This window comes from Panthera uncia (genome assembly GCF_023721935.1).
Source record: "Panthera uncia isolate 11264 chromosome A3 unlocalized genomic scaffold, Puncia_PCG_1.0 HiC_scaffold_11, whole genome shotgun sequence".
Classification (NCBI taxonomy): Eukaryota; Metazoa; Chordata; class Mammalia; order Carnivora; family Felidae; genus Panthera; species Panthera uncia.
Window position 1 is genome coordinate 87146120 of NW_026057578.1, and position 23667 is coordinate 87169786.

A 23667-nucleotide genomic window follows, 5' to 3' on the forward strand; every position below is an offset into this window, starting at 1 on the left:
TCCCAAGCCCCAAGGCCCCTCGGACGCCTTCTTCGGCTCTCGCGTGGGCTGAGGTGGTTGGAGCGGTCGCCAGACTCAGCTAAAGGGCAGAGACGCGAGGAGAAGCTTGTGGCAAGGGGCGGATGAGGGGTGGGGGGGAGGCCTAGATCGCCCAGCAAAGGCTCCAGTCCGCTTTTTGCCTCCGACTGCTGGCTCCTTCCCCACCCGCCGTCCCTCGCCCCGCCCCGCCCCGCCCCCCACCTTGGGGCAGGTGAGCGGCGGCCAATGGGCGAGCGCGGGGCAGGTGCCGGCTAACTCGCGCCTCGCAGAGCAGCGGCCGAGGCTGAGCTGGGCAGTGCTGGGAGGACCAGGGGCGGGGGTCGGTCCTGGCTGGACTCGGGAGGGAGGGGGCCGGGCTCAGCCCCCAGGCCGTAGAGGCAGCTCGTAGCCTCGCACGGAACCCGCGCCAGTGCCTGCGCCGGGAGCTGCCCGCTCGGCCCCAGAGGCCGGCGCGCCTAGCTGCGCGCCGTGGCCCGACTCCGCGTTCGCTCGCTCGCACGCCCCTCGCCTCACCGCGCCTGGCTCGCCGGCCGGGTCTGAGCGCGGGCGGGCGGGCGGGGGAGGTGAGGGGTGCTGGTGTGTGTGCATGTGCCTGGCTGGGTGCACACCCCGCACGGCGGCGGCGCCAGGACGCGGAGCGCTCCCCAGAGCCCAGCTGCCTCGCTCGGCTCTGGCGACCGCGACCATGTTCCAGCCCACAGCCAAACGCGGCTTTACCATCGAGTCCTTGGTAGCCAAGGACGGCGGCACCGGCGGGGGCACTGGCGGCGGGGGCGCCGGCTCCCATCCCCTGGCGGCGGCCGCCTCGGAGGAGCCACTCCGGCCCACGGCGCTCAATTACCCTCACCCCGGCGCGGCCGAGGCGGCCTTCGTGAGCGGCTTCCCCGCTGCCGCCGCCGCCGCCGCCGCCGCGGGCGCCGGCCGCTCGCTCTACGGTGGGCCCGAGCTTGTGTTCCCCGAGGCCATGAACCACCCCGCGCTGACCGTGCACCCGGCGCACCAGCTGGGCGCCTCCCCGCTGCAGCCCCCGCACTCCTTCTTCGGCGCCCAGCACCGGGACCCTCTGCACTTCTACCCCTGGGTCCTGCGGAACCGCTTCTTCGGCCACCGCTTCCAGGGTGAGTGCCCATGCTGTGCCCGCTTAGGCGGCCGGCCAGCGCCCACGCTGCGGTTGCGCGGGGGAGGCTCGGGGGCGCGCGGGGCTGTTCAGAAGTTGTTGAAAGAAGGCTGTGGGTCGGCAGAGGCCGATCCCCGAATGTGGAAGAGCCGCGGCGGATCCATTCGCGCTACCGCGGTGTTGGGTTCCCTTCCAGAGAGCCAGGTTGGGACCTCCAGGCTTTCCCAGAAACGATGCCGGTCCGGACGCCAAGCCCGGGCGCATCCTTGGAGCCTCTCCTGATCTTCCCCGCGGCCTGCCAGAATCTCTCCCGGCCGAGCCAGTCGCAGCCCAGTGAGCGCAGCGCTCACGGTTCTCCCTCCGCCCCAGCTGGACCTGGGACCATACTTCGCTTACACATCCACCACCAACTCCCAGATATCCGCCCTCGCTGGCGCGTCGGAGCAGGGCAAAGTCTACCCGAGTGTCCCGGGTCTGTGGAAAGAAGGGGCAGCAGGGAGGGCAAACTGGAGAGTTAATGTTCAGTGTGGAGTGTTCCACTGTCTTGGGGTGTTTCTCAGCAACCTCGACCCGACTTCTCCAAGTTACAAGTGCCTCTCAGACGCAGGGTCGGGAAGGTTTGCAACAGCAACCGGCTTCGTCCGCCCTGCGCGGACTCTGGGAGCCCGCCCGGCTGCTGGGGGACCGACGGCAGTCCTCCCAGGCAGGGGGCGGGGGCAGAGGGCTTTTAAGGTCATAGGCAGGCTGTTCTCCCATCTCTGCACTGGGCAGTGGGTTTGCTAATGAAGATACCCCACTGGCCTTACACACGCACACACACGTTTCAATTATCTGACTTTTCCGAAGGAAATAGAGTTGCATTTGTTGGAGTTCGTTTTCTTCCTTGAATTTGTTAAAGTTTGTTTCTCTTTTCTTGTCTTTTTTTTTTTTTTTAAAGAATGGCCTTAATTTGTGAAGTAATTGCTTTAGTTTCCAGTTTTATTTTGTTAGTGTGGACGGGACTGGACCTCAGCCTTGTGAGGTTCTATGACTCAGAGCTAGGTAACCCGGCTTTTAGTGAAACAAATGAAAAGGATATGGCTAGAGAGAGCTTCAGCTACCAACCTAATCTGACGATAAACCGCGGTCCACCCAAAGTAAACCAGATGCTTGGTACCATTATTTAGGTAACAGAAGAAAATGATCTTTTGAAGCTTTGACTATAGATGCTTCACTGTTTCACCGAGAGCGGCTTTCCCGGTCCTGCTTTGTCAATTTGCTTAGTCCCATCTGACCAGTAGATATTGACCCAGCAGATCCCACAAAATAAAAGAATGTAATTACTTGAACAAGAATTTTTGTGGGCAGACTTGTCCCCCTGGGATTTCAAAGATTTGCCCAAATCATCTTGGGGGCAAAAAAAAAAAAAAAAAGCCTATGGTGTCAGCCGCTTTGGGCATGAAACTTGTCAATTACAATCATTGTTTACTGCTATAAATGAAGTTTTATTCAAAACTGAGCAAACCACTTCGGTACTCCGTGGGGCCTGGCCTGGGTCTCAAAACCTGGCACCCATGGGCCGATCTGAGAGACGCGGCTGCTTCTGAACCGTCGGAACGGGGCACAAGGGGCCCGTGGTTAGAAGGATGGTGCAGAGACAGGGACTCAGAGGAGAGGGCAGAACCAATCCTAAGCCCTGTGGTCTCTGTTCATCCGATGGTCTCTACAGCTGTGCCCTTGGCTTCGGACCCGGGGCCCCACGCCCTCCGCTCTGCCTTTCCCGCCTCTAGCCTCGTCCCCGCGGGCGCGGGGCGCTGAGGGCCGGGGGCACCTCGCGACTGATCCAGCTCTGAGCATTCCCAGCCAAGCGAGGCCAGATGAATTCTCCGAAAAACCTTCTCAGAAATTGCCGCCGCTCCCTGAGCCATCAGTCCCGGCGGGCACGTTGTCGAGTTGCAAAAACGGTTGGATTTTTCTCTCAAGAACCGTGTCTGGACGCGGAGATGGAGCCATGCGTGGCCGAATTTTTGAACTCGGAAATCCGTTGGACACTGAAGGACTTTTCGGACGCTGACACGTTTCGGCTTTGGGTCCGGTCTTCATCGCTGCAGCCCGGTGCGCGCCCCGGCGGCTGTGAGCCTTGCGGTCCCAACGGGGCCTTGGGGCTGCGGGCAGAGCCGTCCCAGGCCCTCCGGCGCCGCGTTTTCTAGAGAACCGGGTCTCTGCGATGCTCATTTCAGCCCCGTTTTAATGCAAGAAACGAAACCCTACACGAACGAAAAGGAACATGTCTGCGCTCGGTGCGCAGCGCTCTCGGGCAGCACGGGCCCGCGCGCAGGCAAGCAGCTTTTCCGGCAGAGCCAGGAGGTGGAAGAGGCAGAGCCCACGCGGGATGTCTGGATCAGGCGTCAGGATCCTGAAGCCGGTGGCCTTCGAGGCCTAAAGGGGAGGAGCCGGCGGAGACGCGGAGTTGGCCGCACTTCGGTGTTATTACCCGGACTCAGGAACTTTCCAGGCCAAGAACAGCGTCAGGAGGGGGCCTGGGAAGCCCCAACCCACTGGGACCGGCGTTTGCAAGGGGCCGGTGCATCAAAGGGCGCCTTTGTTCCGGCAGGAGGAGGGGGAATGAGGTTATCTCCGCAGTTTGGCCGGCCTCTCCTTCTTGTTGCCCCGGGCTCCTCCGCCCAGCCAGCCACCCAGAACCCCGGGCCGTCCCGGGCCTCTCCAGAAGAGAGTGCAGCGTCTGCCTGGGCACTTCGGATCCCTAGCTCCCACCTTCAGCCACCTCACTCCTGGGAGCCTCTATTGCCAGTCATTGCCTTGGAGGGGCCTGAAGTGAGAGGCCAGAGCAAAGTGGGCTGGGGTTCAGTTCCTCCTGGCTCCAGGGAAGGCTAACTCAGCCCCTCTCCACTTTTCCACCTATCCTTGTCTGAAACTGACAGCCCACTCCCACAGGCCAGAACTACTGCATGGAAACAGGCCACACTGCACCCCAGCCCCAAGCTTGTTCTGTTCTTGTGGTCCAGTTAGGGGGAACTGAAGCTGTGGTAGGGACTGTTGAGGCCCCCTACCCATAATGAGAGGGTACCAGGCACATAGGCACCTAAGGCATCACTGTCCTTACAGAAACATAGAGCTATTGATCAGTTTCTCAGGATGGTTAGTTTTGCACTAAACCACCTCTTTCTTATAGGGAAAGGCCTGGCTTCTTTTGAAATCCAATCTGTCATCACTTTTCAGCATCTTGAGTAATTTTCCTGCCCCTTGCTTCTTCGAGGTTGGGTCAGAAGGACCCCTGTGCTTCTGCACATACAGAATACTATACATATGCTATCTGCCCCCAACAGAACATTACAATAAACCAAGCAACCCAGCTTTTCCTAAAATAGCCAGACTTGAGGCAAAGGGACATGCGTATGTCAGGAGAGAGAAGCTTGTTGCTTCCATCTTCCACTTTGGGTTTATAAAGACAAAGACAGAGAACTTCACCGCACGAGTGACCCACACACACTCCCAGAATTACAAAACAGCCATCAAGTCACACACACTGAGGCAGACTGTAGTTCTGCTTTCTCAGCCACAGACTGCCCTAGGCACCCCTGCACCCCATTCGCTCCCACCTACAGGGTCTCTCCAGGCTGCCGCCTCACTTTTCACTAGCCTGGGTCAGTTGAGCTGCTGAGGCCAAACCCTGTGAACTCTGGGATGATCAAGGCCTTTTCCCTCTCCAGCTCACTTGTCCAGAGGAAAAACCACTGTTGGGACTTCCCCCAGGGTCAGAACAATGCTGTGTTTTGAAGCAACTTAATATCAACAAGAAGTATTTGCTTCCCACTCACCTCTCCCACCTTTCCCTGGCCTAATCACACTGGTACCCACTTAAGACTTTAATTCTTATTTCTACTTGGATCAGTCTCCTCCTTTCTCTCCTCATTATTCCTCTCTTCCAGACCATCTCCCCTGATCATCTGTCCCCTCCACCACTACCAGTTAAACTGCCTTCAGTCAGGCCTAACAGCCCTCGGCCTGCTGCCACCTTGAAGGGCCCACTGGGCAGGCTGTCCCCCTCCATCCCCCCTGTGATGTGATCCCACTCCCTTTTGTAGCTGCACAGATCCAGCCACTTGAAATGGATAAGTGATTGTCAGGGGACTTTATCTCCCCTCTAGCAATCTTGTTCCACAGAAAACCTCAGCAATAAAGTTCACCTGTGTAGGTGTCCAAACCCCAAGGACCCAAGACCTCCAAAGAAAGTAATGCCAATCAGTATCCGCCAGCAGAGGGACATGAACAGTTACCTGGAGAGTTTTAGCAGCAACATCTCAATTATATGACCTTACTTCACTTATAGAAGTGTTTCCAGAGATGGGAGATCTCAACGGAGATCCAAACAATTATCTTAAACAAAACAACAGGTCAAATTGGGTAAAACCAGTGGCCATTTCTGAAGAAATTAATTGGATCAGTCAAATCTCAACAGCTAACTGTGTGAAAACATTCCATCTAGGGCTCTGCATTGTCAGTGGGTCAGGGGGACTGTTATGTGCCACTGCATGAGATCCATGGGTGATGTAAGGGCCTGTTTCAAGCCTGTTAGCATGTGCAACCAAGCCAGAGATTGTGTGAAGGCCTAGTGGGGGGTTTATTGAGACTGAAGCTGTGGGTGGAAGCTTATTTTGGCTTCTGTAGTTCCTGACCTAACCACCCGGCCTCATTGAACCCAGTGTCAGCCCCTCCTCCTGCAGGTAGGAGCTGAGTTCCCATGATGGCCAACATTTGCCAAGGGACAATCACACTCTTTGAAAATCCTGTATGGTAGATGGGAGAAAAAGACAGTAGGGAGGCTGGAGCATATATTTACACACGCCCATGCAGAAACCAATATATCTATATCTATATATATTAGAGAGAAAGATGACATCTAGATATTTATACACGTGTTTCTTCAGCACGGGACTATTCAGGGATGAAGCAAGGCCTTTTCCCACGGAGAGCAGTAGGAGTCTCCTGTGGGGAGTGGGCTTTACCAGAAGGCCTGGGGGAAAGAGGTGGGGAAGGGGGAGGAAGAAGCCTGACCTTAGACCTTCAGGAATTGCTTGGACGTTGACCTAGCTGCTGGCCTATTTTTACCACTTGCAAGGTAGAGCCTGAGCCTGTTGGCAAGAATTTTCAAAGGGCTAGCAGCCTAATCGTTTAGCTGCAAGGCTGGTTTAAACAGGTGTGAAAAGAGAGTGCCTTGGGTACCTACCTTCTAGTTCTTGAAAATGTGTTTGGCATGAGGGTGTCACTTTCCTGACATCCAGCCCTGTCTCTACTCTTGGCCTTTTTGAGGGAAATAGGACAGGGCAAAGTGGACAAAGAGAGCTAAGGGACTTTTCCCACCCCATGGCCTCTTCCGCTGCTCCAGGCGCTGTGGATTTGGGCCGGCCGGCGCCTCACTAGGCCTGGGCCCTCCTCCTGGCCCAACGGAGTGATCCGCAGCTCTGCTATTCCACCCCTCCCGCGACTGACAGGGTAGCACTCTGACCCTAACTCTCCCCCCTAGGTGTCGGGGGAGGACAGGGGATTGGACTTTAGGAAGGGGCGGCGAGAGGGAAAGGGAGAAGTGGGGGCGGGGAGTCAAGGATTGGAGAGGGTAGAGAAGCGCCGAGGGCGTTTGCTAGCCGGGCCAGAGGGCCGGGGTTGGCCGGCTCCCGCGGGCGGCCCGGCGGCGGCCCGGCTGCGGCTCACGGCGCCCCTTCTCTCTGTCTGTACCTGCTGTGTTGCCGTCGGCGGCGCGGCCGCAGCGAGCGACGTGCCCCAGGACGGGCTGCTTCTGCACGGCCCCTTCGCTCGCAAGCCCAAGCGGATCCGCACGGCCTTCTCGCCCTCGCAGCTCCTGCGGCTGGAGCGCGCCTTCGAGAAGAACCACTACGTGGTGGGCGCCGAGCGGAAGCAGCTGGCCGGCAGCCTCAGCCTCTCCGAGACGCAGGTAATAACCACCCCGCGGGCCTCCGCGCTCGGCCGGTCAGCCCAGGTGGAGGGGGGGGAGGACGGGCAGGTGCAGGAGGAGCCCGACTCTCATCCCCGCCTTCTCCGGAGCTCTGTCCCACCCAGTTCCAAAAGCCACCACCGCCTCTACCCCGCGGCCCTCCAGCTAAACCAGTCTTTAGAGCCCCTTCCCTCCCGCTGCGCTTAGCCTCGCGGAGGCCGCAGGACTTCTGTCAAGCACTAAGTACCACCAGGAGGTTGGAATCAAACCACTTCCCCAGTCTGCTCAGCAAGCCCATAGGAGGTGCCAGTTTATCAGGAGGAGGCAGGGCGTGGAGCCCCACGCCCCAGTCACTCCTGAGCTGCCCCTGAGTCCACTGGAGCCGTCTCAGTCCTGTGGTTACTGCAGCCCTTCTCCCGCCACTCTTCCGGGGGTGCTCGCAGTTTTGTGGGATGGCCAGACCTTTCCCACACTGGCTTTGCTGCTTGGGCTTTTCATGGGCAGAGCTGGCGAAGGCGGATGGGGTGTGTGGAGAAAGCCCACGTGTCCTCAGGCTGTAAACATCAGAAGCAGAGGAGATTAGCCAGGAAGGGGCCCGACCCTGCTTGGGGTCCCAGGGTGGCACTGATCTCTGCGCAGACAGGGCTCTCAAAACTGGTAAACGTTTGGGCGCGCAGACAGGGGATGGTGCGAAAGTAGAGTCTGGGAGTCAGGGACTGTGTTCAAACACTGGAAGGGCCGTTGAGCTGGGGAAAGGAACAAACTCCATGGTGTTGGAGGGGTTTTGAACTGGGTGACATTACAGGAGTGTTTTTGTAATGGATAATTAAGAAAAGAAAAATTTTAAGAACTAGATTGGAGTTATAGGGAGGCAGACTTGGGTTTGTTATGTGTAAAGACTTCGCCATAAATAAATGCTGCCTGGAAGCACCGCCTAAGCTCTTGGTCCCTGGGAGTAAGACTTGCTGGAGGGGCTGGCTGGTGCCCTGGAGGCGGATTTCAGGGTCTGAATGGGCCTCGGGAGACCTTACTCCCTTATGTCCCCGACAGCTCCCAGATCTGCAAATGAGAGAGGTATGCTTGCCCGCTTTTTAGCCTCCTCTCCCCTTTCCTGCTGGTCTGGCCCCTACTACACCACCGCCAGTATCCCGGATATACCACCCTGGTCCCGGATCTTGAGGGGGCAGCCTGGGGTCTCCGAGGAGCAGTGAAGATAGGAAGGGGGCTCAGACCCTAACTGCCTCCCCAGTTCCCCCGTCCTCGCGTCCCATTTTGGCATCTATTGTCTTATCTGTCTGATGCCCCCATTTAATCAATGCATTACTCTGGACTCCACTGCAGGACCCGCGCTTTTTCAGATTTGCTAGCTGGGCTGTTCTAACAGCAGGGATAAAGCTTATGATAGAGTTAATTTTTAAAATGTTTTAAAGAAAGATGTTAAAAAAAAACAAGTTAAAAAAATAATACCCCCGTTCCCTCCTGGGAGTGTTTTAAAATTATTGTCTAAAACAAGGTGTCAATTTAAGAATGGTGTTTATAGTTAACATCATTTAAAAAGTATTAGTTATTAAATTTTAATTGCATAAGTGTAAGAAAACAAAATGGTTTATAATCCTCCCACCCACAGATTAACACTTGTTGAAATAATGTCATTGTTTTTAAACTTCCAATTTTTTAGCTCAGTGAGAGGATTTTTAATTAACTTTCTTTCACACCAAGTCTAGCTGCCTATTTGCTCCTAACAATGCCAGTTAGTAAATGTAATGATTGTTTCTTTCATTTTCATTATGTTCCAAACACATTTAAAACAAAACCCAGATAGACTAATATATCCAGCATCACTATCAAAACTCTTATGTCTACTCATATTCTATCTATAAGTGAGCTGGTTTTAGCATATGGAACAAGAAACCACAATAGAACTATGGGAGGTTTGAGCCTGAGAAACCTCCTTAGAGAGGCTCATCTATTCAGGTGAGGACTCTGGGAAAGAGACACCAACTGGGCAGAGCTCCCTAGGCAGGCAGTTTGGATTTCATTATCTGTGTGACCCTAGGTGAGTTACTCAACTTCTCTGAGCTGTGATGTTCTCATCCAGAAGATAGATTGTTTAAAGATTAAAGTCACCTAATATGAACTCAAATAATATTAATTCTCATCCCCAGTCCTTCCCTTCCCTTTGTTTAAAGTAGTGTATCAGGTTAGTGTTACAGTGAGCCCCAAACCTGGGTTTCCTGACTCAGTCCAGTGTTTCTTCTGCCCCATCCAGTCTCCTTCATCATCAGAGCTTTCTGTCCCTCTGGTACTTATTATTTGGACTTATGCCATATATTTAATTAATTGTCCATCTTTCAGTATTTATCAGGCAAACTTACCTGTCATTTCCAGCTATCAGCTGTTTGTCAAGCGACAGTCTCTCTCATCAGTTCCCTGCCATCTATTTCTACTGTCAGTACCTACATTTGTCTCTCAGGGCTCTCCAATCCATCACAGATAGCTGTTTTATATCTAGCCACGCACTTCTGTCTGCTCTCATTAAACTGCCTCTCCATAGCTAGTTAATTTATATTTTCTATTAATTATAATCTTCCTAATAATAGCTCTCATTTACCCAACTGTTGATTATTTCCTTATCATCTGTTCTATCTTCTGTGTATCTATACCATCCATCTCAAGCTTCCATCTCTGCAGATCTAGTTAGCTACTGGCAGATGCATGTTCAAATATCTGCTGGTGCTTACCTGTCATGTCATCAGCTCTGCCTTTGTCTTCATTCTGGGCCTCAGTCTGCTGTATCTGTAAGATTTAATGAAATCAACTCCGTGGTTCTTTCCAGCCCTGAGTTTCTGGCTCATCCATATTCTACTTCTCTGTGTTTCTATATAATGCTTCCTGCAAGTTCTCAGAGCTCACAGTACATCTCCCATATATCATAATACACCTAGGACTTTGCTGTGGTTTAATTATCTATCATGTCCAAACGTCACTCTGTGGACTGGCTAGATCCATTGCACCAAGAAGTCTTAAAATACAGATTCCCAGGCCCCATTCAGGAGATTCTCTTAGGAGTTCCAGGATGGGATCCAGGAAATGTTTTTAAAACAGCTCTCTGGGTGATTCTGATGAATAACAGGCCAGCTCTGGGAGCCAGAGGTCAAGCCTTCTTGTTTCTCTCTATACCATAGGGTCCAGCTCAAAGACCAGCAAGGCATAGAGGCTTCATAAACATGTATCGAATGAATAGGCGAATTTCTCTTGATTGTACTCATATCCATGTGTTAACTTTATCAGTCATTTCCCTTGCTTTCTGCAGTCACTGACCCCTTCCTGTCCCTCTGTTTTCTATCTTTCCCTTGCATTTTAATCTACATGATCTCATTTTGTCCACCAGTTCACGGATAAAACTTCTGGGAGAGTTAAGGAAATCAACGTGTGGGTCTTAACCCAGCCAGAGCTCAGGGGTGTATGCATGCTCAAAGCTTTAGTATGGAGTGTTGGCAGGTGGGAAACCTGGGCTTCTTTGTTGGGGGCAGGTTTGTGTGTTTGGTTGAGAGAGGGTGTTTGTACTGGGATGGCGGTGGATCAATCCAGGAAGTGGAGGGAGTGGTCCTGGGAAAAGGGCTAGTTCTCCCCTCTGGCTCTAATTACTTGCTCCTCACTGCTGTGGCGCAGCCTCAGCGTCTGACCTCGATGACTGAATGAGGCCCATTTAAGCTTCAGTCTGGTGGTACAGACCCGGATTTGGGTCAGATCAGAGCTGTGAGGGCAAGTGAGTGTGTGTGTGTGTGTGTGTGTGTGTGTGTGTGTAACATGTATGTGCCACAGTGTGGAGCACAGATGAGCAGTGAGATGATGCCCAAAGGTCAGGTGATATCATATATACACATGGCACGGATAGCAGCTCGGGTGCTTATGTGCATGTGTGGGGTGACACGTTAGTTTTATGGGGAATGAGAGAAAGCATTTGTTTGCTCCAGGCTGATCAATTGGTCCGTGTTTCCAGCTGCCCTGTCTGCTTTGACCAGTTCAGCGGGTGTTTCTTCACCTTTTCCGGCTTTGAGTTCACTTGAGCTATGAGGGAAAGGAGTGTAGAAATGGAGTCTTTAGCCTTGGAGATTCCTCATTTGGTGGTGGGAGCAAAATGTAAAGTGTGCACACTTATGGGATATGCACAGGGTGAGTGACCGGAGTCCTCTTGAAGTCACACCGTGACTGAGGAAGGTAAGGGGAGACCTGTATGGGTGGAAGGCTCCCAGAAGACCTCAGGCCCAGAAGGCTCAGTGGGATGCATAGGATTCTAGGTTGGTGGGAAGGAAGGGGAGGGTTTGAAGTGGGTGAGTTAAGATGGAGTGGGAGCTGACAAGTCTGGCCACCATCTTGGGGCCCAAGAACAGGTGGGGAGGTCTTAGAAGGAAGGAGTGTATAGTTACCCGCCTATGGGTTTTCCCCCAGGAGCATGGTAAGGAGACTTCCTGGGGCCCCTTCCTGCTCTGAAAAGCTCTGTTTTGGGGGGGGACGGATGAGAAGGAAATATCCAAATGACTTGAATTTTAGGGAAAGGTCAAGAGGCCTTTGTTGCTAGCTTATTGTTGGTTCTGAGATGGACTCATCCCTTCTTCAAGTCTTGGCTCTTCTCCAAGAATTTCTGCATCATTCATGTTCCAGGAGTCCAGTGGGAGGCAGGACAGGGCAGGGGAGGTAAGGCAGACTGGAGTGGTTCTCCAGGGCCTGGTCCTGTGGAGGCAGATGAATCTGTGATGTCTCTCTGAGAGTGAGGGCAAGCATCCAGGATGGTTGGACAGAGGAGGAAACAAGAAGGCTTAGGAAGAGTTAGGGCTATGGTTGATGGGGAGTCAGAGGTGGCCTCAGTTTGGTGGGGTGAGGGCTGAGCTTCATGACATTGGGCTTGACACTGTGAGTGAGAGTAGCTCATATGATCAAATAATAGGAAATGGATCCCCAGTGGAAAAGGCTATTATCTTGATAGGGTGTTCAAACTCCTTGAGGACAAGTATTTGTCTGAAAGTATGCAGGCAGGAGCCACAGACTCTTCCATTTGGGAGGGACTAAAGTTGGGGACTAGTAGAAAAGAAGGGTCCAAGTCTGGTTCATTCAAATAGGTTATTCGAAAGTAAAGTCTGAAACAATTGGCTGGAGCTGTAGTTGGCTTGTGCGTTAGTTCCTTTGTCCATTCATTTGTTCGTTAATACATACACACCTTCATTCATCAATGCATACATACATCAATCAGTCCTTTAATACATTAATGCATGCATGCATTCCTTCATTTATCCACAGCACTTTCTTCGTCCTATTTGACTCATGCTGACCCTTGTGCCCCCCAACAATAGGTCTTTCTCCCTCGCCCAGATTCTCCCTAGAAGTGGTTAATCCAATTCACAACATGGAGAATTAAGAATTGACCCTCTTGGGGGAGGCTGGCTGGCTCAGTCGGTAGAGCATGCAATTCTAGATCTTGGGGTTCAGTGTAGAGATTACTTAAATAAATAAAACTTTTAAAAATCTTTAAAAAAATTAAAATAAAAAAGTTGACCCTCTTGTAGAAGTGTCCGCTGAACTAAACCCATCTTTCCAGCAATTGCACTTCCCAAACCCATTTTCTGATTAGATCTCAATTCCCTCCACCATTGATTTTCTTCAGCTTTCCAGTTCTGACCTAGGCACCTCTTGCCAAGAGCAGAGTGCAGGTCACTTCACCTCTGCCCAGCTTGCTGAACAGACTGGAACATGCCCACTGGGACTCTAGAGTAGACTTATACACTGCTTTGATTCTCCGGGTTCTCACAGCCTGATGAGGAGACAGAGGTTCAAGCAAATAAATTAACCCACTGCTGGGGTCACTGTTGCTGCGACAGGGAAAAGTACTAAGGAAGTACAGATGGGCAAAGGGCAGGCCCAGCCTAGGAACATCTGAGCAGGAATTTGAAGGCTAAGGAAGAGTACCCCAGGTGGGTAACTCAGGCAAAAGTGGAGAATCTTGGAATGATCCGGCTTACCTGAAAAAGAGACATTCAATGGGATGGGGACTTTGGAGACCACAGGGAACCTCTCTGCAAACCCAGGAGACTCAGAAATGGGGGAGGGATTCCTTTAGCCAACATCCCAACCGTGTCTTTGAGGGCTCATGTGCAGATGTTCCAGGGAGGCAGGTGCAGAATAGGCACAGCTCCCCCAGAGCTGGTAGCCTTTCTAGGGCCTCTGTCCTCTAGGGAAAGGGCTCTGGGGTGACCCCAGAGGCTGGGTTAGAGAGGTGATGGGATGTCACTCTTGTCTCATACTACACTCAGATCCCAGTTCTTTTTCTTTTTCTAAGTAAAAAATAACTATTAACTGTTATCAGTAATGCATTAAAGAGAAGTCAGAAAAGTGGAAAGAAGAAAGAAATGTCACCCTCACTTTAGGTACATTTCCTTCTAGTCTTTTTTTCCCCATGCATAGATTTTATTTTCCATGGTTGTGATCACACTGTGCCCAAACTGCATCCTGCCGTTTTCACTGATATTATGAAGTCAGAAGCATCCCCCTGTTATTACAGTCTTTGTAAACAGCATCTGGTCACTCAGCCTAAGGCTGTTCAGAAGATAGCCAGTCTGCCTAGGGAGAGAGTTTGCATCCCTGTTTCTAAAAATCTGCCTCCTTGACCCCAGTCGTTTTCATGGAGAAAATATTCCGAATCACCTTTCATTTGGGTGTGCCAGGAAGCTGGCCCTTGCCTGAAAACATATCCTGCACCTGGGGTTCCACCACTGGAAACTTTCCTTCTTTGGGCCAGTGTTGTGAGGCGAGGGTAGCAGGCTGGGTCCATCCATCCTTCCTGGAAGGAGACTTGGGAGTTGTGTGGGAGGGAGAAGGTGCAGGAAGGGCCCTAGGTCCTGGTGTTGCCCAGGGCTTCCCCGGATTGCCCCATCGCTAGGCTGGGCACACTTAACCCTTGGCCAGCCCCTTGGGCTCTCAGGAATGCTGCCCCAACCCCGCATCCAGGCCTGAGTCACACACAAATGCCTGCCACAGGAGCTCACCCACCTACTGGCTGGTGTAGTGTCAGTGGGCTCCACGATAGGGGGTGGGGACCAGGCTGGCTGCCACGCAGTTCTGCCATGCAGAACCACCCAGGGCCTAGCCAGCCTGGTACCCAAGGAAAGGTGATTATGGAATCTAGAAGTCTTGCACCCAGAGCATCTACCATTCTCCCTTGTCTACCTGGGGTGAGACATGCAGGCGACAGGTTTGCACCTTACCCTAGAAATGAGGGAAGAAGATCCTCCTCTTACACCATCCACCAGGCCAGGCACCTCATCTCTTCCTGTCTCTGGCTGGCTGCCTCCACCCCCAACCAATGCTCTAAAATCAAGGGGTAGGGCAGACCCTGGGAAGGGTGTGCTCTTAGGGGAAGCCTTGGACTGGGTGAGTTCCACGAAGGGGATAGGGGGTAGTGTCTGGGAAGCATGAAGGTAGAATGTCCTGGGCAGGAAACTGCTCCCTACGCCCGGATGCCAGGCCTGCTTGCTTTTGGCTGCCACTGCCTGGCTTTATGGCTAAGACCTGTGCTTCTCAGCCATTCTCAGGGACTAGGGGTTGGACTGGGTAGTCTTCTGAGGACTGCTCCTGGCCCCACCCAGGGTTCCAGGATCTCCCCTCAGCAGTAACTGCTGCTGCCAAAACCAAGGTGCTCACCATCATTCCACACACATGACTTACCAGTCACCACTGTCATGGACACCACAGATCACCCAGCTGCAGGTGACAGCACCTGCTTGCTTTTTAAATGAGCTGTCATTTTCAGGAAACCATCCATGCCTTGTAACCCTGCCGTCTCTGCCCAGGAGGTGCCCTGGAGCCGCAGGGGCCCCCGAAAATATCTCTCCTATGGATGAGGGACTTAAGCCCAGAGAAGGGAAGGAACTTAGCAAAGGATCAGCACCCAGACTCACCTTTACCAGCTCTGAGGATGGGGGTGCTGGCCTGGCTCTGTAAGGCCAAGTAAAGAACTGTATGGTCAGGAGGAGTTGACAGACTGAGTGAGACTTTCTCCACAGTCCCCACGCACTAAGACTAGTCAGGAAGCTGGGACAACCCTCCTAGATCACGCCCACGAAGATGTTAAAGGCTGTATCCTGGACACTGATCACATGCTGGGGGAGGTGGGAGAAGTGAGGGGTGATTAGAGATGGGACTAAGCCTCTTCACAGAGGCTTTGCATTGCAGACCTGCTCCTCCCTCTAAGCACCCCCCAACCCATCACAGAAGATAGTTGTCCACTGTTTGAACCCTCCCCTTGTCAGGACTCTCAATGCCTGACACAGAAGTGGGGGACCCTCTATTTAAAGAGGAGCTCGCTTCTGTCCCCTGTGATTTCTCCAATGTGACCTGTTCCCATATTTGGATAGGCTACAGAGGCCAAGGCTTTGGGGGCAGGAAGTTTAGAGCCCTGCCCCAGGTGGGGCTGCAGACACTGCTATGTCTAAGGAGGATGAGGCCTCATTGGTGGATTTCAGACTACCCTGAGGAGTTGCCACCTGAGGGACCAGACTTCCCACCTGACCAGCTCTACTTCTGATGTAGGATGGGGGTAACTCCACCTGACGTTGCTCACAGGGTCCCCTGGAGAGACTGACCTAGATGGTGTGTGAGCCAGAGCCTTTTGAGTGGCGGGGTCCGTGACCCCAGGAATGCTCTGGCTGTTGTGAGCACTGCTCTTGGTGTGGACATCATCTCCTGGTCACATAGCCATGTCCGCTCTGCCTCTTTGTGCTGCAAAGAGCATAGGGTGGCCCTGGGAGGTGGGGCCCATATCAGGCCCACAGGGAGCTCATCAGGACTCATGCGATGGCTTTTCATATATTCTCCCACTTACTCTTCATCTCTGCCTCGTGAAGGAGCAATTATTCTCTCTTCTCTAGAAATGGGTAGGGACCCAGGTCTGCTGGGCTCCAGAGCCTGGGTTCCTCCCTTCTGGCATGCTGTGGCTACAGGATGCTCGGCAGCTCCCTGATTGCTCCCTTCCCTCTGTGATAGAGGGATGGGAAAATGGCTCCTCGTGGCCCACTGTATCCTCTCCCTGCCCCACCTCATTCGCATCTGGAAGAGTAGTCTTCTGGACCCAGCAGGTGGCACCTGGCCAGAGGAGAGGACCCTGGTCTCGGTTTCCCCAACTGGCTCCCAGCTCAGCCTGGGTGCTGAGGCCCCAGTACCTGTTCTGGGGGCCTCCTGGGTGTTTCTTACCTCTGCCCCTCCCTCCCTGGCCCAGGTGAAGGTGTGGTTCCAGAACCGGAGGACAAAGTACAAGCGGCAGAAGCTGGAGGAAGAGGGGCCTGAGTCTGAGCAGAAGAAGAAGGGGTCCCACCACATCAACCGGTGGCGCATCGCCACGAAGCAGGCCAACGGGGAGGACATCGATGTCACCTCCAATGACTAGGGGGGGGCAGCCACGGATCCATGAGGGCAGAGCGTCTGCTCGCTGCTGGCCAGGCCCCCGGGTGGGCCCAGCTGGACTCTGGCCGCTCCCCCGCCAGGCTTCGGGGAGGCCTCGAGTCACGGCCTCACAGGGCTTGGAGCCTGGGGCTACCACTGCCAGAGGGACAAGAAATGGGCTGGCTGAGGCCTGGGACTGCTCAACCTTCTCCTCGGAGAGCCTGCCTGCCTGGGCGGGCCGCCAGCCACTGCAGCCTCCCAGCCATTCTCCATTTCTCTTATCTCCTGTTTGTTTTGATGCGTTTCTGTTTTAATTTATTTTCCAGGCACCTGCTGTAGTTCTTAGTGATCCCCTTGTATCTCCCTTCCCTATGGGAATAATAAAAGTCTCTCTCTTAATGACATGGGCATCCAGCTCCAACCCCAGAGCCTGCGAGCCTGGGTGGCGGATTCCGGTTCTGGGGACCAGTAGGGACCAGCAGAGCAAGCTTGTGCAGTGCCTTGGTGGTCTCTACCCTGGTCTCTAGCTCCCAACTGTACAGCAAGAGAAATGGAGGCCAGACATAGGGAAGCACCACTCTGTGTCTTAAGGGAGGCTATGCTTGGGAGTTTCCAAGTTTGTTGAGCGGTGGGAAACAGGCCCATGTGGGTTGTTGGAGAAAGAGAACATGCCTACTTCTGCATGCTGAGAGACTGGCGGCTCCTCCAATTGAGGAGACACTCGAGGAAAAAGGGAGACTTGGGAGCTGAGGGGCGGGGGCACCATTCACAGAAGTTGACCATGCTAGCCCCGGGTCCTAGCTTCACCAGGATGCGCACCCGTCCCCGGAGAACTCCTCTGTGTAGATGAAAACTTCCGAGATGGGGCATAAGGCTGAGCCTGTAACTGGTCCCCACGGACACAGGGCCTCCAGCCAGGAAACAGCAAGGAAGGACCCAATAGAGCTCTGTAGTTCACCTGCTCTTCCGCTCATTGACTTGCCTTTCCTACTGTCACACATCAACGTGCCCTTCATCCTTAAAAGCAAGACCTGTATTCCTGACACCTTTCTCTTACAACGTCCAGACCTGTCTCCACTTCTTCACCTCCCGTGAGCTTTCTAACCCGATGCTGATGCCATCACCAGTCACCAGTCACTGCCACCCCTTGGGGCCAAACTCAGCTGCCTCCTGTCTGGCCTCATCTACGCCCTGATCTTCTGGCCATTCCCTCCTTGATTCCCGTACCCCTCCCTGCCTTATTCCAGTACCTCTGACACTTTTACCTCCCGTCTCTCCAAGCCCTCCCCAGTCTCATCCGTGCCTCATCGCCCCTGTCCTCTGCAGGGTCATTCCTTGCTCCACCTGCCTCTTGATTGTGCCCTCTGCCTGGGGCTTCGCATCCATGTCTGGGACTTCTCCTGGCTCCCTGGACTCTCTCCAGCCAACCTCTGCCAAGCTGCAGAGCCACCTAGCCGGCTGCTCGCGTCTGCTGCACTCCAGCCCCCTTGGCACCTTGAACCCAACACATTCACAGCTGACTCATCTCCCCACCTGTTCTCTTCCAGGCTTGCCCACCTTGACAAACGGCCAAGGTTTCTTCTACCTTGGGAAGCAGTGTACATGGCTCCTGGGGGGTTGGGAGGAGAGGGAAGGGATGGCAGACATAATGAGGTTTATGTGGATTGCCAAGGATGAGGCCGCTTCAAAGGAGGACCTCCATGCTGTGGCTAGGGTTCTCTTCCTTGAGCCCAGACAGGACTGTGTCACACCCTTCCTAAGCCCCCTCCCCTGCCCCACTTCCTTCCCAGGCTTGACCTCTCCTACCTCGCTCCTGGTGCCCTTGGCTTCAGTCTCATCCATGTCACCCCTGTCCCCCAGTGAGCCATGGGTTTTGCCTGTGCTGTGCCTTTACTTATGCTTCTCTAGGCTCCTGGAATGTGTTGGGGGCTTGATTAATGTTGAGGTCAATGTTGAAGACTTGCTGCCTGGAGCCCATGCAGGGATCCAAGCACGGAAGGTCCTTTTGCTGAGCCTGTCAGCATCTCACTTGGGTCCAGTCAATGCTAGAAACCAAAGGGCTTTCTCCCATCTCAGTGCCCCTCTGCACCCCATCAGCCAGGAAACACATTCCTGGCATCTTGAAAGTCCTCACCTTGGGGTGGACACTCTCACTGTCAAGCAGGTGGATAACCTCTGGGGAGCATGTCCACCCAGGTGGGGTGAGGGTGAGAAGGGGAGGCATCCTTTTGGCACCGGTGGGGGCAGGGGAATGGGCGAGCTGTTCCTCTCAAGATTCTGTCACTTGGTGGGGGAGGAGGTACACGAGGATCACAGCAGAGCAGCCCCTGTCATCCAGATAAAGGGCTGGAAAGGACCCAAGGAAACCTGCCAATCTTCCTAGGCCAGGCCTGCAAGGGGCGGGCCGGGAGTCCCCACTGCACTCCCACCCACCCCCCCGTGTTGTGCCTCTCCCTGCAGACGGTAAATATTGGTGTTGTGACTTCATTAATAAAGGCTTCTGTGAGCCTGAAAAACATGGAATCAGGATGAACTATTTTCTGAGCTGCCGGCTTGCCAGGTTTGCTAATTTGGGAGTTTTTGGGCCCTCTCCAGGGAACAAACCAAAGTTTCTCTCGAAGAGACACAGATGCAGCCGGGAAGGGGAGAAGAAGCCGAGGAATGATGCTCCCGGCCCTCCCTCGACTGCTCCTTCCTCTTGGAGATCAGGGCCCTGCAGGGGTGAGGACAGGTGGACAGGGGCTGCTTGGCCAGGCTTTCCGCGAGAGAGCCTGGCTATGTCACATGGCCTCAGCTGGGCTGGCCTCCCAGGCCCTGCAGAGTCAGATGGGCTGAGGTACTGATGACGCCCGTAAGAACCCCATGTTGTATGTGACTTAAGTAGCGGGAACGCAGGTTCTTCGCTCTTGTCGCCCAAGCCACGCGCCTCAGCTTCGGGGAATGATCTTTACACTCCGCCGGTCCGCGGGACTTTCCAAGATTAGTCCCCACGGCTCCGCAGCAGCATGGCTGGTGCTCTCAGCATCTCTGCACTTGGTTGTCACCAGCTCCTCCTCATGGGTGCTGTGACTGCTTCCCGCGGGACTACGTGGAACCCTCACCTCGTCAACTGGGTTCTGCCCAGGAGGGAGCCAGGCGGCACCCCCACCCCACCCCCCACAGGCCTCTCCTGGAGCCCCTGCTCTCGGGCAGCCCCGTAGGGGGAGGGGCGGGGAGGCCAGCAGGCTGAGTGGTGCAGGCCCAGCCAGCTTTCCTGTCAGACAGGCGCTGCCAATGCGGAGCCAGACATCGGGAACAGGTTTAACCAATTACCCGAGCGCCCCATCTGCTGTCTGGGGTGTGTGTGAGGGTGAGTGCATGTGAGGGTGTCTGGGAGTGTCTGGGAGGGCTGTGGGCGTGTGTGCGCGAGTGTGACTGTGTGGGTGTGTGTGGGCGTGCGGCTGTGCACGTGGGCGGGGTTGCTGCCTGTCCCAGTCGTACCCCCTCAGTTGTCAGACTGTGGTTACCAGCTCATGGTCTTCCTGTCTCCCCGAGACCTGGGGGTCTCCATGAACAACCCACCCAGCACCCCAGGCCCTCATTTCCTACTCCCCTCATCACCACTTACTCTCAGGGCTTATGAGAGGCCACACTCACGTGACCCCTTCTTTCAAACCGCACATTCAGAGGTCCTTCCCTATCAAACCACACGTTCTTGTCGCTCACTCGTTCAGTCGTCACCTATGTCCATGCTTTAGCCTCATAACGCGCTCCTGGCCACGGGCCCCTCTGTTGTCTCTCTGACATCCCCTGGCCCCACTGCTCCTTGTTGCACCTGCCTGGCACCTGCACACTTGCCTGAACCTGTTTCCCCACCTGCCCTTGCAGCCGCGTCTGTGAGGACATCCCACGAGTGGGCTGGATGGCACCCCTTGAAGTCCAAGGTCCCAGCCTCAGCTGAGGCCTCACTCCTGTTGATAAATCCACTCCCATTCTCCACAGGGGATGTCTCAAACAGTCACCCTTCTGCCCAAACCTCTTCTGCTTACCCTCAACAGAGGACCTTATTTCCATCTCCAGAAAGAAATGAGAAGCACTGCAAGGGAACACCTTCATATCAACCAGGGGCCAGGAAGAAAGAGTCCCTTCAAATGGGGCAGTCTGAGGAGAGTTGGATAAAGGAACAATTCACGAGTTTTAGACACCTGACAAGAGATGTTGTAGCGCCACAAGGCCAATGACGATGGCCCACAGCCCTGGGGCCCGAAGAGGCAGGGGCAGTTACCAGAACTCAAGAGGACAGATGGATGGAGATAGCCCCAGATAGGAGCCGCAGCCTTCGTGAGTGGGAGGCCCAATGATGCAGGGGAGGCCCGCGGAATCCACCCCCCAGTGTCACCCTCCTCGAATCCTCAGTTTCCCGCTGGAGACTCCCAAACTTGCCCAATGGCAAGTCCATACGAGTAGGCCTCCCAGACAGAGAGCGGATAGAGAATGGTGCAAAGTATACCTGGAGGGGCCAGGCAAGCTAGTCTCTCACCCTTCAACCTCCCTCCCTCAGATCCACACTACCTGCATCCAACCCATCCTCTCTACCTGCTTCCTGTTACCCCTGAGACCCTTCTCTCCTCCCGGCCCGCCCCCCTCCGGAGACCTCACTCCTCTTGCCTGTCTCCCTAGGCTCCTCCCCTCTCACCCATTAACGTCTGCAAGCCCCAGTGTGCCTTCGGAAGCCTTCCCTTCGCCCCCACATTATGCTGCAGCCACTGTCATGTCTCAATGCCCAGCTCACAACCCAGTCTCTTGGAAATCCTTTGTTTTACAAGTTAATTGTATACTGACAGCCAGTCGGAGACATACTCACTTCTCAGCCCATGGAGATCTGGCTTTTGACCTGACCACACTCCACTGAGACTATTCTCTCCAGGTCCTTCCAAAGGACGTGCTTGGTCTTCGTCTTCCTTCACCTCCCAGCACCTATTCAGTATGTGCACAGCCTCTCCTACTGGAAGCATTCTCATCTCTTGTCCTCTGGGATGCCACGCTCTCCTCATCTTCCTCTTACCCCTGGCGTTAGTGTGCTCAGGCAGTTTACACAACAGAAGTACATTTTCTCACAGTTCTGGAGGCTGGATGTCTAAGCTCAGAGTACCAGCTCAAAGTGGGTTGGTTTCTTCTGAAGCCTCTGTTCTTGGCTTGAAGATGGCTGGCTTTGTGTTCGTCTGTGTCCAAACTTCCTCTTCTTATAGGGTCACCAGTCGTATTGCATTAGGACCCACCCAGCTGAGCTCGTTTTACTTTAATAACCTCCTTAAAGACCCTACCTCTGAATACAGTCGCATTCTGAGGTATGGGGGATCGGGGCTTCAACATTTGAATTTGGGGGGACACAGTTCAGTCCATAACACCCTTCTTACAGCTGAGCTTTTTAGCAGTCTCCTGTCTTGGGCCAGGCCTCAGAGGTGGGGGTTCCTGGAGGTTCTCTCCCAGGTCTTCCTGTTCTCACCCCACATACTCCCCCTGGGTGGTTGCCACGGTCCCTTTAGCTCCAGGTGCTCAGTAAGTGGCTAACACGCCAAGCTACGTATCTAGTCTCCACCTGCTTCCTGAGCTCCCGACAAGCACATCCAGTTGTCCCAACACCTCGACTTGAGTACCTCACAGGGACCTCTAATAACTTGTAAAGCAGAATGCTTGCAGATTTGTTCTTCCTTCTGTTCCTTAACGGAGACATGGCACCACCATCCATGTCCTCGGCTGCCTAAGCCAGGAACCTGGGGCCATCTCTGACTTCTCTCGGCCACCCTCTCCACCACCAATCACCTAGAGCTGAGCAATCCTGAATCTCTTCATTCTCTCCATCACCTTCCCACCCCCTGGTCTAGGCTCCGTCTTTCCTCACCTTGACTCTCCCCTGGTCTCGCCGGCAGTCTTGCCTGTGTCTACGATACACTCCATTCTGTTGCCTGATGAATCCACTTCCCTACTTAAAGCCTCCAGTGGCTCCCAGCTGCCCCTTGCCCTGCAGCAGCTGGCCCACTTCTATTTCCAGCATCTTGTCTTGCCCCACCCCATTCCCTAACGCTGAGCTTCGTGCGGTTCACCCCTGGACTGAGTGAGGGCCCTGTTGTACTGCCCTTCGCTCTGCCATGCTTGCGTGCGGAGAGGAGAACTGGCTCGGGGGGGCCAGGGGGCTGAGAGCAGCCTCCTTCCCTCATTTCCTCGCTGAATTTGCATGGGGCACCTGGTGCCTCTGTCACTCATTTGTCTTCCTTCTCTTTCTCCTTCCTTCCCTTTACCCTTCCACAAGGCCCAGGGAACTGGGGTGAGGTGGGGCCCCAGATTCTTGCTCTGGTTGAGAAGATGTCCTTGTCAGGAAGGAGTCAGGCTCTGAGCTTAGATCAGGTTGCCAGCGGCTACCTCAGAGTGGGACGTGAGAAGTGAATGAACATTTTTCAGCCACTGCCCAGGAGACTCCTGGTACTGCAGGGAAGCAAGGGCACATGGGGGTTAGGCCTTTCGGGAGTGGCTGACACTTTTCTGTTTGAGGAGCTAATCAGCGGCAGGGGTATGGTGAGATGGCAGGAGCAGCAGCAGCTCTGGAAGACTGAGGGAGCTCCATTCTGCAAATTATCCCAGGTACCCCAGGGCCTTGAGAAAGAGTCACTCATCACTGTCCTCATCCCCTAGCATTCTGACTTTCCTTCTAATCATGGCCTGAGTGGGAGGAGGGAGGCCCTAGGGGCCAGCGGGTGGGGATGGGGCCAGGGAGGCCACATTCCTGGAGTGTTAATGATCTCCGGGCTGGGCAGGAGCTGAGCCCCCAAACCAGCTAAAAACAACAAACAGCTCCCAGGAGGGATTTGTGTCTGTCCTGAGAGTCAAGGATTTCCGCCCGGATGGGGGCTGTGGCCAGTGGGGCTGTTAGCGAAGAAATTCCCCAGAGACCAGAAGCCCCGTGACCTAGAAGTATCACTTTGAGAACAGACCCCGCCCCCATCCCTTTCCTGCCCCCCCTCCCCAAGCCTCCTAGAGGGGCCCAGTGCACAGGTAAGGGGAGGCAGCAGTTCTCTTGACATGTGGCAGGCAAAAGTGAAGAGTCGGGGTGCATTCCTCACCTGGTCTCTCCAATCCTTACACCAGCCCAGTG

General features: G+C 54.4%; 1 protein-coding gene across 2 annotated transcripts; it reads left to right on the top strand.

Annotated features, from left to right (window-relative positions):
* Positions 1–625: 625 nt before the first annotated feature.
* Positions 626–16594, top strand: EMX1 (empty spiracles homeobox 1). Of its 2 annotated transcripts, none has more exons than XM_049651683.1 (3): positions 626–1157; positions 6922–7106; positions 16375–16594. In XM_049651683.1, exons 1-3 carry the CDS (start codon positions 626–628, stop codon positions 16540–16542), a joined length of 885 nt encoding a protein of 294 aa, XP_049507640.1. In that variant the 3' UTR covers positions 16543–16594. The 2 variants fall into 2 exon arrangements, with proteins under 2 accessions (XP_049507640.1, XP_049507642.1); XM_049651685.1 differs by having other exon boundaries at positions 725–1161; positions 6926–7106.
* The last annotated feature ends 7073 nt before the right edge of the window (positions 16595–23667 follow it).